General features: G+C 45.4%; 1 protein-coding gene and 1 long non-coding RNA gene across 2 annotated transcripts in view; one reads left to right on the top strand and one right to left on the bottom strand.

Moving 5' to 3' along the window:
* Nucleotides 1-5,665, top strand: part of LOC144484872 (uncharacterized) — a 35,028-nt gene extending 29,363 nt beyond the window's left edge. The window contains exons 3-4 of the mRNA XM_078203234.1: nt 4,663-4,941; nt 5,008-5,665. Coding sequence (XP_078059360.1) covers nt 4,663-4,941; nt 5,008-5,665 — 937 coding nt within the window. The remainder of the gene's footprint in view (nt 1-4,662; nt 4,942-5,007) is intronic.
* An 8,188-nt stretch (nt 5,666-13,853) lies between these two features.
* Nucleotides 13,854-17,566, bottom strand: LOC144484902 (uncharacterized). The gene is made up of 3 exons (XR_013496124.1): nt 17,488-17,566; nt 15,760-15,857; nt 13,854-14,206 (listed from the first exon to the last, which is right to left on the bottom strand). It is a non-coding gene; the product is annotated as an uncharacterized LOC144484902 (long non-coding RNA).
* Nucleotides 17,567-18,529: the final 963 nt, after the last annotated feature.

The following is an 18,529-nucleotide window of genomic DNA, read 5'->3' as shown; positions in this document are numbered from 1 at the left end:
CACCTTCTCCCTGGTGTGAATTTGCTGGTGCGCAGTGATGTTGGCTGAGGACCTGAACCTCTTTCCACAGTGAATGCAGATAAATGGCTTCTCCTCAGTGTGAATAAGTTGGTGTGTCAGCAGGTGGGATGAATTGGTGAATCCTTTCCCACACTCGGAGCAGATGAATGGTCTCTCCTGAGTGAACTTGCTGGTGTAATGTGAGGCCGGCTAATTGAGTGAATCCCTTCCCACATACAGAGCAGGTGAACAGCTTCTCCCCAGTGTGAATGCGTTGGTGATTTCTCAGCAGGGATGGGGAATAGGATCCTTTACCACAATCCTCACATTTCCAAGGTTTCTCCACACAGCCAGAGCTCTTCTGTCTCTCCAGGTTGGACAGTCAGCGCTGTTCACATACAGAATAGTTTACTATTGAGTCCCCCGCTGTCACTGGCACAATGTTTTTTTTCAGGTTGTGAAACTAATCAAAACTCACTTCACTGCAACACCCAGGTGTATATCTCGGTGCTTTTTCTAATCACACTGATGTTTGGAAAGTTTTTCCACAGATTGAATCTGGAAAATGAAGTTTTTCTCCATCCTAAGGCTGATGATATTCAGATCCTGATGAATAATATGAGGGTATCAGATCTTGATGTGATGTTTGATTTGAATTTCCTGTCTGCAAATGTTCTCCTTTTAATATCCTGTAAAAGGAATTTTAAAATGTAACCAGTGTCAGTCCAGTATGAAGAACATAGAACAGTACAGCACAGAACAGGCCCTTCGGCCCACGATGTTGTGCCGAGCTTTATCTGAAACCAAGATCAAGCTATCCCACTCCCTATCATCCTGGTGTGCTCCATGTGCCTATCCAATAACCGCTTAAATGTTCCTAAAGTGTCTGACTCCACTATCACTGCAAGCAGTCCATTCCACACCCCTACCACTCTCTGCGTAAAGAACCTACCTCTGATATCCTTCCTATATCTCCCACCATGAACCCTATAGTTATGCCCCCTTGTAATAGCTCCATCCACCCGAGGAAATAGTCTTTGAACGTTCACTCTATCTATCCCCTTCATCATTTTATAAACCTCTATTAAGTCTCCCCTCAGCTTCCTCCTCTCCAGAGAGGACAGCCCTAGCTCCCTCAACCTTTGCTCATAAGATCTACCCTCCAAACCAGGCAGCATCCTGGTAAATCTCCTCTGCATTCTTTCCAGTGCTTCCACATCCTTCTTATAGTGAGGTGACCAGAACTGCACACAATATTCCAAATGTGGTCTCACCAAGGTCCTGTACAGTTGCAGCATAACCCCACGGCTCTTAAACTCCAACCCCCTGTTAATAAAAGCTAACACACTATAGGCCTTCTTCACAGCTCGATCCACTTGAGTGGCAACCTTTAGAGATCTGTGGATATGGACCCCAAGATCTCTCTATTCCTCCACAGTCTTCAGAACCCTACCTTTGACCCTGTAATCCACATTTAAATTAGTCCTACCAAAATGAATCACCTCACATTTATCAGGGTTAAACTCCATTTGCCATTTTTCAGCCCAGCTTTGCATCCTATCTATGTCTCTTTGCAGCCTACAACAGCCCCCCACCTCATCCATTACTCCACCAATCTTGGTGTCATCAGCAAATTTACTGATCCACCCTTCAGCCCCCTCCTCTAAGTCATTAATAAAAATCACAAAGAGCAGAGGACCAAGCACTGATCCCTGTGGCACTCCGCTAGCAACCTGCCTCCAGTCCGAAAATCTTCCATCCACCACCACCCTCTGTCTTCGATCAGATATGATGTGGGCTATCCAATTGGCCAACTATTAAGATGCAGAACAGACAATTCTAGCTTCTCTGGAACATGCTTCTGTCTGTTGTTCCCCCATATTCAGTAAATGCCCATCCCACACTCCCTGGGCTGAAATCGAAATAAAGTTATGGATAATTATTTCTGTAAGCTTTTGACAAATTTGGTATCGACTGATGTCCACAGAGATGTGCAGGTTAGGTGGATTGGCCATGCTAAATTGCCCTTTGGTGTTGGGGGAGGGGGTGGGGGCTAGCAAGGTGAATGCATGGGGTTGTGGGGATGGGGCCTGGGTGCAGACTCGATGGGCCAAATGGCCTCCTTCTGCACTGTAGGGATTTTATGATTCCAGAGTAACAGACCTTGTGTCCAGAACTGACTGCCTGGAGATTTTCTTAGAGGAGTCAAACCGCCTGGTTATTGATCCCTCTCACAAGAGGAAAGGTTTCCTGCAAAACATGTCCCTCAGAATTGGTAAACTTCAGTCAGGTTCTCCCGCCCCCCCAATGCTGAGAATCCAGATTGCACTAAACACGCGCACGCCCCCCGACATTGACCTCTCCCGGGTACCTCACAATAAGAAGTTTAACAACACCAGGTTAAAGTCCAACAGGTTTATTTGGTAGCAAAAGCCACACCTGGAGATTTTGCTACCAAATAAACCTGTTGGACTTTAACCTGGTGTTGTTAAACTTCTTACCGTGTTTACCCCAGTCCAACGCCGGCATCTCCACATCATGACTACCTCACAATGCCCGGGGAGTGATTGACAGCAGCTTGGGACCGATAGGGAGAGAGGGCGGGGTTGGAGGACCGATCGGAGCGGCTGGTCCTCCAACCAATCAGAGTGAATGAGGGGGCGGGGCTTGGCTGTGAGTGAAGCATGCGCAGTCTAGTTAATGGCGACGAAGACAAGCTTTTGTTCTTTGGATCTGCCATCCGTAACCGAGAGAATGGCGAGACGAAGGGAACCACGGATCAGGTGAGTGACTGGATACGTAACGTAAACACGTTACACAAACCGCAAATGCGGAAAAAATTTCCCAGCGTTTCCCGCGAACCGTTGCCTCCTCCCTGCAGCAGGGGCCGCAGCTTTCTCACAGAGCTGGGTTTCGCGGCCGCTATCTTTATCCAGGCATTAGCAGCAGAGCGCATGCGCGGCTCCATCTTTGTTCGGGGCAGTAGCAGCAGAATGTGTGTATCGCCGCCACCTTTGTTGGGGGCAACAATTTTGATTATCTCCAAGTGAGAATCTCCATCAACCTGTTTCACTCTGTCACTCCCAGTTTCTTACTGATGAGGCAGAACAATGATATATATCCAGGGCAGTCACCATTATTTGTATTTATATTGTGCATGAATAGAATTAAACTTTTAAACACATTTCAGAGAAATGTTATGAAATAACAATTGACATTGAGCCACATGACGAGATATTAGGTTTTAAGGAGAATCTTAACTGAGAAAAATAGGGTGGCGAATCAGAGAGGTTTAAGGAGGAAATTCCAGAGCTTCTGAAATAGACAAAATCAGTAATGATGGAACGATTAAAATCGGGACTGCTCAAGTGGTCAAAATTAGATGAGTGCTGAGATCTCTGAGGATATGTGCCTGGAGGAGATTACAGAGATTGGGATGATTGCAACCATGGAGGAAAACAAGGATAAGAAATTTACAATCTTGGTGCATCTTAAAATTAAGCATTGTAGATCAGTGAGCATTTGTTTGTAGATCAGCATTCGTCAATATATGTGCCATGGGTAGCACAGTGGTTAGCACTGCTGCCTCACAGCGCCAGGGACCTGGGTTTGATTCCCGGCTTGGGTCACTGTCTGTCTGCGTGGAGCTTGCATGTTCTCCCCGTGCCTGCGTGGGTTTCCTCCGGGTGCTCAGGTTTCCTCCCACAGTCTGAAAGACGTGTTGGTTGACTACCCAAACAGGTGCCGGAGTGTGGCGACGAGGGGAATTTCACAGTAACTTCATTGTAATGTAAATGAAAGCCTTACTTGTGACGAATAAATAAACTTGAGCTTTAACTTTAATATTTAAATGGGGGACATTTCTGCTCATCCAGCCTTGGATGTCAGACAAGTTCGGATGCTATGTAGCTTGGAGGGGAACTTGCAGGTGATGGTGTCCACATACTCTTGCTGCCCTGGTCCATCCAGGTGGTGGAGGTTGAGGGCTTAGGAGATTGTGGTTCAGTTCTAGGTCTATAGAATGCCTCCCATTTGCCCCTGTCTCTTGCTACTTTCTCTCTGTCTCTCTCTCTGTCTCTCTTGTAACGTAGATTTCTCTGGCCCAGGGTGCTACATCATTCAATATGATGATGACATGTGGTTGAAAGGCAGATCAGCTTCGACAGGCTGAATGGCCTCCTCCTGCTCCTATTTCTTGTGTTCTTGCAGAGAACTTGTAGACTCAGAGAACTTGTGTTCTTGTAGACTCAGACCAGAGGCAGGCTTTCTTCCCTGAAGGACAGTAGTGAGCATTTCACTTCTGACAAAGGACCAAACAGGTTTCATGGTCACTTTTTCCTTGTGCCAACCCCATAAATGACCAGATTCATTCAGCTCAATTTCACAACCTGCCTTTTGTGAGTTCTTTCTCATCCCCTTTTTTCTGTTTAAAATCAATTTCAGATTATCTGAAGTGGAGGATTTCCAATCAGAAAACTCAAACCAAACATCCCATCAGGATCAGATGGAGTCACCCAATTTATTGTCAGCTGAATATTTGTGAATTTTGAACATGGAAGGAAAAAGCACTGTTCACAGTGGGGAGAAACGGTGGGAATGTGGGGAGGGATTCAGTTCCCCATCGGAACTGGAAACTCATCAGCCCAGACACACCAGGGAGAGGTCATTCACTTGCTCCAAGTGTGGGAAGGGATTCTCTCGCTCATCCAGCCTGCTGCAACACCAGCGAGTTCACACTGGAGAGAGACCTTTCAATTGTTCCAACTGTGGGAAGGGATTCGCTCAGTCAGGCAACCTGCTGAGACACCAGCGAGTTCACACTGGGAAGAGACCATTCACTTGCTCAGAGTGTGGGAAAGGATTCGCTCGGTCCTCTGACTTGATGGTGCACCAGCGAGTTCACACTGACGAGAGACCATTTAAATGTCCAGACTGTGGGAAGTGCTATAAAAGTTCCCGGGACCTGATACTCCATCAACGTGCTCACAGTGACGAGAGGCCATTCAGATGCTCTCATTGTGGGACTGGGTTCAAACAATCATCTCAACTCACTGAGCACCAGCGTACTCACACCGGGGAGAGGCCATTCACCTGCTCTGTGTGTGGGAATGGGTTCAGTCGGTCATCTAACCTGCAGACACACCAGCGAATTCACACTGGGGAGAGACCTTTCACCTGTTCTGAGTGTGGGAAGGGATTCACTCAATTATCCACTCTGCTGAATCACCAGAGTGTTCACAATGAGAAGAGACCATTTCAATGTCCAGACTGCAGGAAGTGCTACAAAAGTTCCCGGCAACTGCTCCACCATCAACGAGTTCACACTGAGGAGAGACCTTTTAACTGCCCAGACTGTGAGAAATGCTTTAAAAGTTCTGGGGAACTGATGCGCCATCAACGTGTTCACACTGACGAGAAACCATTCAGGTGCTCTCACTGTGACGCTGGGTTCAAGACATCATCTGACCTCACTGTACATCAGCGAGTTCACACTGGGGAGAAACCATTCACCTGCTCCCAGTGTGGGAAGGGATTCACTCAGTCATCCTCCCTGCTGACACACCAGCGAGTTCACACCAGGGAAAGGCCATTCACCTGCCCCAAGTGTGGGAAGAGATTCGCTCAGTCATCCAACCTTCTGAGACACCAGCGAATTCACAAATAATTTCAATAAATTAGCTTTGTGTGAACAGTGTTTAATCTTTTAACACCTTTAACATATGTTATTTCCTTTTGAAGGGTTCTCACGCTCCCCTGTCTCTTCCAACCTCACCTCCAAGTGTGAGGAGCTCATGGAGCTTCTTTGTGAGATTGGGACAATCTGATCAGCTGCCTCTGCTGCTTCCCTCCCTTCCACAAGCTCACCGGGACAAACCATGTCTAAGGTTCCATCTTGCTCAAGCCCAGAACCTACAGCTTTCTCCAGTTTCTCTCCTATCTCCCTTCATGCCCTCTGCATCTTGTCCATGAGACCCACCTTGTGCTCCATCAATCCTATTCTCACTAAACTGCTGATCATCCAACTTCCCCTCATTAGGTGATATTGTTGACAGTTCTCTCTTTTCTCTCATACTGTCTCTCTCACTTTCAAATCCACTGTCATCACCAATCCTAAAAAAACACTCAATCCCACAGTCTTTGCCAACTACTACCCCATCTCCAACCTCTCTTTCCTCTCCAAAGGCCCTGCACTAGGTGTCCCCCAAGTGTTTATCCTTTGCCCCTCCTGTTTCTCATCTACATGCCGCCACTGGGTGACATAATACAGATAGATTGTTGTCTATCTTCTTCCTACTCAGCTTCTCTGAGCTGTGAACCGGGCAGCTGAAAGCTGATACTTATTAACTTTTTCTGGACACAGCCCCTTGTACATGATCAATGGTGTTCCTGAACTCTGGTTCGCATGATCAGTCTCTGATTGATTTAATTCCATCTACAGGTCCAGGCAGAGGGCGATCGAAAGGGTCTTCAACCTGACTGTCTGCCCCCTCTACCACAGCTATATTCGTGGCCAGGTGTCCCTGGAAAGGGAGCATGCAGTGTCTGAGGGCACCACTGAAGCCTTCCATGCCCGCTGGGCACTGCAGGGACTGGGGTGTGTTATTGACCCCTTTAATCACATTTTAATTTGATGTTTTAAGTTTCCTTTCCGCTTTGTTTTTTGTTTCGGGCGGTTCCCCTCCTTTTAGGGAGCTGCCCCTTTTTGAGTTGTCCCGAAGTTAAGTTGATTTTGTTTATTTGGTTGGACACAAAAAAGATGTCCCTGATTGATGTCGGTGGTGTGTAATCAGTTTCTGATTGGTTTCTTCATGGTGATGGTCATCTACCGATCATTTCCTGCAGCCTCCTGACTGGCCCTCTAATGTATCAGTTACTTTCGGAGTCTGCCCCATGTTATAACCTTTCCATTTTTTTGCAGAAAACCTTTCCTCTTGTTAGAGGGGTTAATAACCAGGCGGTTTGGCTCCTCAAAGAAAATCTCCACGCAGTCAGTTCCGGACACAAGGTCTGTTACTCTAGAATCATAAAATCCCTACAGTGCAGAAGGAGGCCATTTGGCCCATCAAGTCTGCACCCAGGCTCCATCCCCACAACCCCATGCATTCACCTTGCTAGCCCCCCGCTCCCCCCACCCCCCCATCACCAAAGGGCGATTTAGCATAATTATCCATAACTTTATTTGGATTTCAGCCCAGGGAGGGGGGAGTGTGTGTGGGATGGGTATTTACAGATTTGGGGGAACAACAGACAGAAACATGTTCCAGAGAAGCTAAAAAGAAAAAAGAGGCATACATGAGGTCCAGGCAGCTAAAAACAGATGGAGCACTGGAGGAATACAGAGAAAGGAGAAAAGAACTCAAACGGGGAGTTAGAAGGGCAAAAAGGGGTCACGAAATGTCCTTGGCATACAGGATTAAGGAGAATCCTAAGGCATTTTATACATACGTTAGCAACAAGAGGGTTGTTGGGGAGAGAATCGGACCTCTCAGGGACAAAGGAGGGGAATTATGCTTCGAACCAAAGGAAGTCGATGAGATCCTAAACGAATACTTTGCATCAGTATTCACAAAGGAGAGGGACATGTTGACTGGTATTGTCTCAGAGAGATGTGTTGACCCGTTAGAAAAAATCTCAATTACAAGGGAGGAAGTGTTAGGTTTTTTAGGAAACATTAAGACAGACAAATTCCAGGGCCAGATGGCATCTATCCTAGACTCCTCAGGGAGGCAAGAGATGAAATTGCTGGGCCTCTAACAGAAATCTTTGTCTCTTCACTGGACACAGGTGAGGCGCCAGAGGATTGGAGGATAGCAAATGTGGTCCCGTTATTTCAGAAGGGTAGCAAGAATAACCCGGGTAATTATAGGCCGGTGAGCTTGACGTCCGTGGTAGGGAAATTGTTGGAGAAGATTCTTAGAGATAGGATATCTGCGCATTTAGAACTGAATAATCTCATTGTCGAAAGACAGCATGGTTTTGCATGAGGGAGGTCATGCCTCACAAATTTGGTTGAGTTTTTTGAGGAGGTGACAAAAACGATTGAGGAGGGAAGGGCCGTGGATGTCGTCTACGTGGATTTTAGTATAGCGTCTGACAAGGTCCCTCATGGCAGGCTGGTGCAAAAGGTTAAATCTCACAGGATAAAAGGTGAGCTAGCTAGATGGGTGGAGAACTGGCTTAGCCATAGAAGTCATGATGTGGAGATGCCGGCGTTGGACTGGGGTAAACACAGTAAGAAGTTTCACAACACCAGGTTAAAGTCCAACAGGTTTATTTGGTAGCAAAAGCCACACTTTTGGTACCCCATCTCCAACCTCTCTTTCCTCTCCAAAGCCCCTGCACTAGTTTCCCCCAAGAGTTTATCCTTTGCCCCTCCTGTTTCTCATCTACATGCCACCACTGGGTGACATAATACAGATAGACTGTTGTCTATCTTCTTCCTACTCAGCTTCTCTGAGCTGTGAACCGGGCAGCTGTGTGGCTTTTGCTACCAAATAAACCTGTTGGACTTTAACCTGGTGTTGTTAAACCTCTTACTGTGTTTAGCCATAGAAGACAGAGGGTAGCAGTGGAGGGGTCTTTTTCCGGTTGGAGGTCTGTGACTAGTGGTGTTCCGCAGGGCTCTGTACTGCTGTTTGTGATATATATAAATGATTTGGAGGAAGATGTAGCTGGCGTGATCAGTAAGTTTGCGGACGACACGAAGATTGCTGGAGTTGCGGATAGTGATGAACATTGTCAGAGAATACAGCAGGATATAGATAGGCTGGAACATTGGGCGGAGAAATGGCAGATGGAATTTAATCCAGATAAATGCAAAGTGATGCATTTCAGTAGATCTAATGTAAGGGGGAGCTATACAATAAATGGCAGAACCATCAGGAGTATAGACACACAGAGGGACCTGGGTGTACAAGTCCACAGATCCATGTAGGTGGCAGCACAGGTGGAGAGGATGGTGAAGAAGGCATATGGCATGCTTGCCTTTATTGGATGGGGCATAGAATATAAAAGTTGGCGTATGATGTTGCAGCTGTATAGAATGTTGGTTAGGCCACATTTGGAATACTGCGTCCAGTTCTGGTCGCCACACTACCAGAAGGACGTGGAGGCTTTGGAGAGAGTGCAGAAAAGGTTTACCAGGATGTTGCCTGGTATGGAGGGTCTTAGCTATGAGAAGAGATTGGGTAAACTGGGGATGTTCCCCCTGGAAAGACAGAGGATGAGGGGTGGCCTAATAGAGGTGTATAAAATTATGAAGGGTATAGATAGGGTGAACGGTGGGAAGCCTTTTTCCAGGTCAGAGGTGACGAACACAAGGGGTCACGGGTTCAAGGTGAGGGGGGCAACGTTCAACACAGATGTCAGGGGGACGTATTTTACACAGAGGGTGGTGGGGGCCTGGAATGCACTGCCAAGCAAGGCGATTGAGGCAGACACGCTGGGATCGTTAAGACTTATCTAGATAGCCACATGAACAGACTGGGAATAGAGGGATACAAACGAATGGTCTAGTTGGGCACTTGAGCGGCGCTGGCTTGGAGGGCCGAAGGGCCTGTTCCTGTGCTGTATTGTTCTTTGTTCTTTGTCTAATTGATGTGTAGTAATCCTGTAGAGTTCTCATTGGGGCAGGTGACTATCAGTATATTTTGGTTAAAGAAAGTGCTTGCTGGTTTTTGTAGTGGTTGCCAGAGCTTGGAACACAGTTAATTAAAAGGACACAAAGTGACACACAGCCTTAAACTAATACAGAAATTACAAAGTTACTTCAGATCTAAAATCCAAAGAAAGTGGCATCAAATCAGTGTGTGAAAGGTGAGAGAGCAGGAAACACAAATACAGCATAATACATTCAATTGATAAATGTTCAAAAGTAATTAGTCAGAATAACCACTACGCTATGAAAACTGATTGGAGAACTAAAATCTTTAATTTTTCAAATCAAAGACGGTTATATAGTCTGAAGGAAAGTGACTGCTTCTTTTAAGATATTACAAGTTAAAAGGATACATTAATTTACGACACAGTGCTGAAGGTTTGAAACTTCACAGCTGGTTTCTTCACACAATATGGCCTCTAACTCAAGTATAACTGTTGTTGTCAATGGCTGAGGGGTTAACAGTTCCAGACCTCAGCTCATCCAGAGTTGATGGGATCCACAGGACTCTGTAATTAAAGTATAAAAGTGTAGCTTTACACCGGCCTCGGGTCATGTGATGTATTTCACTTGTCAAATAAGAACGCAGTTACAGACAAAGCCAGTTACATGATACTAATGTATTACAATTCAGCAGAATATCACAGCAGATTAATTGATTAATAAGCTTCAATTACTTGATCATTACACATAGCTAAGCTACAAACTATTAAACATGACCGTTCCTACAGTCAAACAGTCCAGTCGAGAAACAGGCTGACACAGTCATACTTTGAATCATATCTTACTGTTAATGTCTCACAGGAACAAGGAGCAGGATTCGGCTATTTGGTCCCTTGAGTCTGCTCCACCATTTAATCAGATCAGGGCTGATCTGATAGTAACCTTAAATCTGCATCCTGCCTACCCCCAATAATCTATCGCCCACTTGCTTGCCAAGAATCTATCTACATCTGCCTTAAAAATTTTCAAATATTTTGCTTCCACCGCCTTTTCAGAGGCGTTCCAGAGGTTCACGACCCTCTGAAAGAAAATATTTCACTTCATCTCCGTTTTAAATGTGCGAACCCTTATTTTTAAACAGGGACCCCGAGCTCTAGATTCTCACAGAAGAGGAAACATCCTTTCCACATCAACCTGTCAAGAACCTTCAGGATCTTCTATGTTTCGATCAAATTTATCTTACTCTTCTAAACTCCAGCAGACACAAGCCTAGCCTGTCCAAGCTTTACCCATAAACCACACATTTCTGGCATTAGTCTGGTCAATCGACTGCTTCCAATGTATTTACATCCTTGCTTAAACAAGATGACCAATCCTGTACACCGTACTCCAGATGTGGTCTCACTGGTGCTCTGGATAACTGAAGCATAATCTCCATATTTATGTAATCAATTCCCCTCACAATAAATGAGAGCTTTCCTAATTACTTGCTTTACCTGCTTACTAGCTTTTCGTGATTCATGCAAAGAACAGCACAGGAACAGGCCCTTCGGCCAACGCTGATCACATTGTCCTATCAAGACCAACCACTTATATCCCTCTATTCCCCGGCTGTTCATGTGTCTATCCAGATAAGACTTAAATGTTGCTCATGTATCTGCCTCAACCACCTCACTTGGCAGCGCATTCCAGGCCCCACCATCCTCTGTGTAAAAACCTTCCCCCAACATCTCCACTGAACCTTTCCCCTTTATCTTGAGCTTGTGCCGCCTTGTAATTGTCATTTCTGCCCTGGGAAAAAGCTCCCAACTGTTCACCCTATCCACACCCCTCATAATTTTATAAACGTCTATCAGGTCGAGCCTCAGCCTCCATCTTTCCAGGGAGAACAATCCCAGTTTATTCAATCTCTCGAACACTCAGAACCCTCTGCATCTCAGAGCTCTACAATCTCTCACCATTTAGATAATATGCTTCCCTTTTATCCTTCCTGCCAAAATGTTCTGTCCTACCAGCAGTTCAGACCTGAGTAGAGGGAGCAGCACAGAGGTGGACAGTGCAAGTGAGTCTTCCTGGGAGTCCTCAAGTTGAAATTCTTTTTTATTCATTCGTGGGAAATGGGCATTGCTGGATGGCCAGCATTTATGGCCCAGTCCTAGTTGCCCTTAAACTGAGTGACTTGCGAGGCCATTTCAGAGGGAGTCACATGTAGGCCAGACCGGGTAAGGATAGCAGATTTCCTTCCCTAAAGGGCATTAGTGAACCAGATGGGTTTTTTACGATAATCAACAATAGTTTTATGGTCATCAGTAAATTCTTAATTCCAGATTTTTTTCATTGAATTCAAATTCCACCAACTGATGTGGTGGGATTCGAAACCCGGTCCCCAAATCATTAGCTGAGTTTCTGGATTAATAGTTCAGCAATAATACCACCAGTCATCACCTCCCCTAAATCAACATGGAGTGTAGGAGAACAAGTCAGGAGCAGCACTGGGCACCCTAAACCTGAGATTCCAACCTGGTTACTCTGTAACATGAGACTATAAGCATGCTGAACAGCAGAAGCAGCATGTTCCAGGCAGGGCCAAGCGATCCCACAAACAACGGATCAGATCAGAGCTGCAGTCCCCCCACATCCAGTCGTGAATGGTGGACAATTAAACAAATCACAGAGAGAGAAAGCTCCACAAATATCACCATCCTCAATGATTGGGGCAACAGTGGATCAGTGCAAACAACTGTGATTTATCGTTTGTGATCGTGGATGTGTTACTGATGCCTTCCCTGGATTCCGATGCCAGGAAAGACACTCTGGAAGGTATGGGGAGCTGGGACTTGTCCATGAGAGTAACTGAAGGTATGAGAACTGAAATAATATAGAGTTAGAAACGAGAAAAGGGCACAGAAATGCAACAAGACATTGATTAATCTGTTCTTATCCTGGAGAAATGAAGGTGCCGGCTTTGTGTCTGAAACAATATTAGTTCAGTTGACATTTATCCAGAGTATTAAACTCCAGCCCAGTTATAGCGATCACTAACATCAGCAAAAACAAACTCCAACTGTCAGAATGAACACGGTTCAGTCCTGGATGTGATTAACAGCCGCAATAACAACAGAATCCAACCCCTCCAGACATTTGTCAATTTAGAAGGTGGGTTGACTGAGTGAATCCCATCTCACACTCAGAGAAGGTGAACAGTCTCTCTCCATTGTGAGTGTGTTGGTGTCTCAGCAGGTGGGATGAGTGAGAAAATCCCTTCCCACACTCAGAGCAAGTGAACGGTTTCTCCCCGGTGTGAATGTGCTGGTGTGTTTGCAGGTTGGATGAGCGAGTGAATCCCTTTCCACAGTCGGAGCAGGTGAACGGTCTCTCCCCGGAGTGAACTTGCTGGTGTCTCAGCAGAACACTGGAGGTCTTAAAGCTCTTCTCACATTCAGAACATTTGAAAGGTTTCTTATCCGAGTGAACAAGTTGGTGTGATCTGAGGCTGGTTAAATAAATGAATCCTTTTCCACACAAGGAGCAGGTGAACGACCCCTCCCCAGTGTGAACTCGCTGATGTTTCTGGAGGCTGGATAACAGAGTGAATCCCTTCCCACACACTGTACATCTGAATGGCCTCTCCTCATTGTGAACTCGCTGGTGTATCAGCAGATCACTTGTGGTTTTATAACTCTTCTCACATTCAGTACATTTGAAAGGTCTGTTATCAGTGTGAACCAGTTGGTGTGTAGCGAGGTGAGATGATCGTGTGAATCCCTTCCCACACACAGAGCAGGTGAACGGCCTCTCCCCAGTATGAGTGCGTTTGTGTTCAATGAGATTCTGTGATCGTTTAAATAACTTCCCACAGTAAGAGCAGCAGAACCGTTTCTCGGTGTGAATAGATTGGTGCGTGACCAGGTCCTCAGAGCTTTTAGAGTTGTGATCACCGTCAGAGCGGTTAAAAAGCCTCTCTTCAATGTGAACTTGCTGGTGGGTCAGCAGGTGGGATGACTGAATGAATCCTTTCCCGCACATGGAGCAGGTGAATGGTCTCTCCCCAGTGTGACTGCGCCGATGCATTTCCAGCAGCGATGGGTAACTGAATCCCTTCCCACAGTCCCCACATTTCCATGGTTTCTCCATGGTGCGGGTGTTCTTGTCTGTTCAAGCCTTGTCCACACACAACATGTGTATTGCTTCTAAGTAAGGCTATTAAGGGTTATGGGACAAGGCAGAAAATTGGATTGTCATATCAGATCAGTCGTGATCTCATTGAATGGAGGAGCAGACCCGATGAGTCCAATGGCCTAATTCTGATCCTAATTCTTATGATCTTATTGTTCTCTGCTGTGAATGGTGTGATGTTTTTTTCAGGCTGTGTAACTGGTTAAAGCTCTTTCCAGTCAGTTCACTCTCACTCAGGTGTGTGTCTCGGTGCTTTTCCCGTCACACTGATGTTTGAAATTGTTCCCCACCGCCAGAACAGACAAACATTTCTCCTTCCACATTTAAAGGTAGATGATATTCAGGTTCTGATGAATTGAGTGACTCTGTCAGATCTTGATGTGATGTTTGGTTTCCATTTCCCATCTGCAATTCATCGCCCTTGTGGACCTTGTAAAAGACATTGACAGAGTCAGTATCACTGTCAGTACAGGATAGAAATTCACAACAAACAATTCTAGTTTCCATGGAATATTATTTCAAATCTTGTTTCCCCAAATCTTGTGGTCCAATCGAACTTCCATCTGAACTAAACCAGAACTTTGTTTCCAGTGTTTGTGAGACACTCTGTACCCTGAGTTGTGGAAGATATCGAGTGTTTCAGTCGACACTGTCTGCTCCCTCTCCAGGACCACACGAGCATGGACAAGAAAGTTAAAGTTTATTTTTATTAGTCACAAGTAAGGCTGACAGTAACACTGTAATGAAGTTACTGTGAAACCACAGAAGAGGGGCCCACAGCCAAGTTACCCTCTGCTGAACTACAAATTACTGTTTTAACCAGCCCCAAGAGCAGGTCCAGGAAAAGATCCTCTGACCTCCCCAGTCTCCTCCACACTGGGCAGCCAATGAACAGGAGCGTGGGGCTGAACAGAATTGTAACTAAAAGTGGAGAAGCAGCTCCTTCAGGGGTTGCAATCTCTCACACTGAATATGTACATGGCTCATGGATTTCTCGAGGCTGCAAATTAATTTAAAGAGGAGAAAAAACAGTGATAAACACAAAGGTAGGTTGTGAAATTGAGCTGAATGAATCTGGTAATTTGTGGAGCCGGCACAAGGAAGAAGTGACTCCGGAAGCTGCTGGATTGTGATTAAAAACCCAAATGGTTTGTTAATGTCCTTCAATGCAGGAAACCTGCCACCCAGTCCAGATCTACACAAGAATTCAGCCTCAATGAGAGGAGAAAGATAGAGATGAAACAGGGAGGGAATGAACGGTAAGGACTTTATACATCTACAACTGGACAAGAACTGACAGAACCTGCCAAACCACAACCTTCACCAACTCAAAGGACGCAGGAAAACTATCACCTCCAAATGTCGCTTTCAATCTCAAAACAACTTGTAATCCTGAGGTAACCTGTAACCTCCTGCATTTAAGGGGCAATTTAGCATAGCTAATCCACCTAACCTGTACACCTTTGGGGTGTGGGAGGAAACCGGAGCACTTGAAGGAAACTCATGCAGTCACAGAGAGAATGTGCAAACTCCACACAGACAGTCACCCAAAGCTGGAATCGAACTTGGATCCCTGGTGCTGTGAGACAACAGTGCTGACCGCTGTGCCACCCTGAGCCACTGTACTGTGTTGCTCGGAAATAAGTTTTAGGATTTTGGCCGAGTGATTGTGAAGGCAGAGCAGTATACTACCAAGTCAGAATAGTGCGTGATTCTGAAGAGTAAATGCAGGTAGTGGGGTTTCCATGCACAAACTGCCCTTATCCATGTTGGAGGAGAGGTTTGTAGTTTTGGAAGGTGCGGCCAAAGGAGGTTTAGCCAATTGCTGGTAATTCTAGTAATGTACATGTTCCAGTTGTGAACTCGCTGGTGCCTCAGCAGTGTGGATGAACGACTGAATCCCTTCCCACACACTGAAAAATTTGAAATTTTTCTAAATGTAAATTTAATGAAAATCCCTGACAGAACGACTTTTTCCTTACTTGAAACACAGCTTTAAATGGTCCATTTGTTTCTAGACTCAGTTCCATGAGCAACGCCTTCAACTAAACAAAATCAAAACACTGCAGCTGCTGGAAATCTGAAATGAAAAGAGAAAACGTTGTAAATACTCATCAGGTTAGACAGCATCTATGGAGACAGAAACAGAGTTAATGTTTGCAGCCACTGACGCTTCTCTAATAAAACACATACCAATAGCTGCTGTTTAATAGAACATAGAACATAGAACATTACAGCGCAGAACAGGCCCTTCGGCCCACGATGTTGCACCGACCAGTTAAAAAAAAACAAAAAAAAACTGTGGGGCCGTGGATCCCACAATCCCCTGTGCCCCAGAAACAGCTCTATCCACCACACACATTTCCCATTATGACACTTCTATGTCAAGAGGGCAAGCTGTTTAAAAGTCATCAAGTTCCATTTTTGCGTGTTGATGTTCATTAAAGATACGGCAGTGGGCTGACGAATGGCAGATGGAATTTAGACAAATGTGAGGTGATGCATTTTGGTAGATTGAACCAGGGCAGGACTTACTCAGTTAACGGTAGGGCGTTGGGGAGAGTTACAGAGCAAAGATATCTAGGGGTACATGTTCATAGCTCCTTGAAAGTGGAGTCACAGGTGGACAGAGTGGTGAAGAAGGCATTCGGCATGCTTGGTTTCATTGGTCAGAACATTGAATACAGGAGTTGGAATGTCTTGTTGAAGTTGTACAAGACATTGGTAAGGCCACACTTGGAATACTGTGTGCAATTCTGGTCACCCTATTATAGAAAGGATATGATTAAACTAGAAAGAGTGCAGAAAAGATTTACTGCAATGCTACCGGGACCTGATGGTTTGAGTTACAAGGAGAGGCTGGATAGACTGGGACTTTTTTGTCTGGAGCGTAGGAGGCTGAGGGGTGATCTTATAGAGGTCTGTAAAATGATGAGGGGCACAGATCAGCTAGATGGTCAATATCTTTTCCCAAAGGTAGGGGAGTCTAAAACTAGAGGGCATAGGTTTAAGGTGAGAAGGGAGAAATACAAAAGTTTCAGAGGGGCAATTTTTTCACACAGAGGGTGGTAGGTGGCTGGAACAAGCTGCCAGAGATAGTAGTCGAGGTGGGTACAATTTTGTCTTTGAAAAAGCATTTAGATAGTTACATGGGTAAGATGGGTATAGAGGGATATGGGCCAAATGCGGGCAATTGGGATTAGCTTAGGGGTTTTTTTAAAAATGGGCGGCATGGACAAGTTGGGCCGAAGGGCCTGTTTCCATGCTGTAAACCTCTATGACTTCCCCCTTATTATGTATCAATTTCAGATATTTCGGTCGAGAATTTCCATTCCCTTACTTTTTGGTGGATAAGGAATGCCTTGAGTACTTAGATTACAGTATAATTTGATTCCTAATGACTGCATCACTGTCCCTAATTTTCACATCGCAGCAGAAAAAGCTCACTGTTCACAAATGAGGCGTCTCGATGGCGTGCGCTTTACCCACCATTCCTCGCGGTAGTGAATGTCCCCTATCCACAGCACGGGAGAGAGCTGCGCATCCGCAGTCAGGCAGTGTGTGGCGCATGCGCAGCGTGAATGATGGCAATGGGGAGAGACATTCCTTTGTCTCATCAGCAACCGGTAAGGATGCGGATACATGGAGGGAGGATTGGAACCGGCAGATGGACGGAGAGGATTTCTAAATATCTGCTGAAGGTCTCAAACCTCTAATAGTAATCCGCAGGTCCCGTGTTTACAGCTTCAGGTCTTTTTCCCGAGACGAGGCTCAGGTTAACAGCCGCCATCTTGATTCAGCAGGGAGCGGAGCGCCTGCGCTGGGATCTTTGTGACGCAACAGTGAGTGGGTGGGGCTTCAGCGTTTTATGCTCCCAACCGGGTCCTAGTGACCGGATCGCACAGCAGACTGATCAACAGGTTTTAAACAGCTTCACCCACTCCCAGGGAACATTGGAGTATGGAAGTAAGCTGGCAGGGAACATAAAAACTGACTGTAAAAGTTTCTATAGATATGTAAAGAGAAGAAGATTGACAAAAACGAATGTTAGAAATGGGAGAATTCATAACGGGGAATAAAGAAATGGCTGAGGAATTAAATTTGTACTTTGCTTCAGTTTTCACAAAGGAAGATGTGAATAATGTACCAGAAGGGCTGAAAGAAACATGTTTTAGTCAGGGGCTGAAGGAAATCAGCATCAGTTGAGAAATGGTTTTGGGGAAATTGATGGGATTGAAGGTGGATAAATCTCCAGGTCCAGATAATCTTCATCCCAGAGTACTTAAGGAAGTGGTCCTGGAAATAGTGGTTATTTTTCAAAATTCTTTGGAATTGGTAATAGTTCCTACAGATTGGAGGGTAGCTAATGTAAACCCACTGTTCAAAAAGGGAGGGAGAGAGAAAACAGGGAACTATAGACCAGTGAGCCTAACATTGGTACTGGGGAAGTTGCTGGTGTCTATTATCAAGGATTTCACAACTCGGCATTTGGAAGGCAGTGGTATAATCAGACAAAGACAGCATGGATTTACAAAAGGGAATCATGTTTGACGAATCTATTGGCATTTTGTAAGGATGTAAGTAGTAGAGTTGGCCGAGAAGAACCAGCGGATGTGGTTTATTTTAGACTTTCAGAAGGCTTTCGACAAGGTCTCACATAACAGACTGCTATGTAAAATTAAAGGACATGGTATTGCAGGGAATGTCTTGAGATGGATAGAAAGCTGGTTCGCAGATAAGAAGCGAAGCGTT

This window comes from Mustelus asterias, unplaced genomic scaffold (genome assembly GCF_964213995.1).
Source record: "Mustelus asterias unplaced genomic scaffold, sMusAst1.hap1.1 HAP1_SCAFFOLD_130, whole genome shotgun sequence".
NCBI classification, from domain to species: domain Eukaryota; kingdom Metazoa; phylum Chordata; class Chondrichthyes; order Carcharhiniformes; family Triakidae; genus Mustelus; species Mustelus asterias.
Note: the sequence above shows the minus strand (reverse complement) of the source record. Positions and strands in the feature narration are given on the sequence as shown.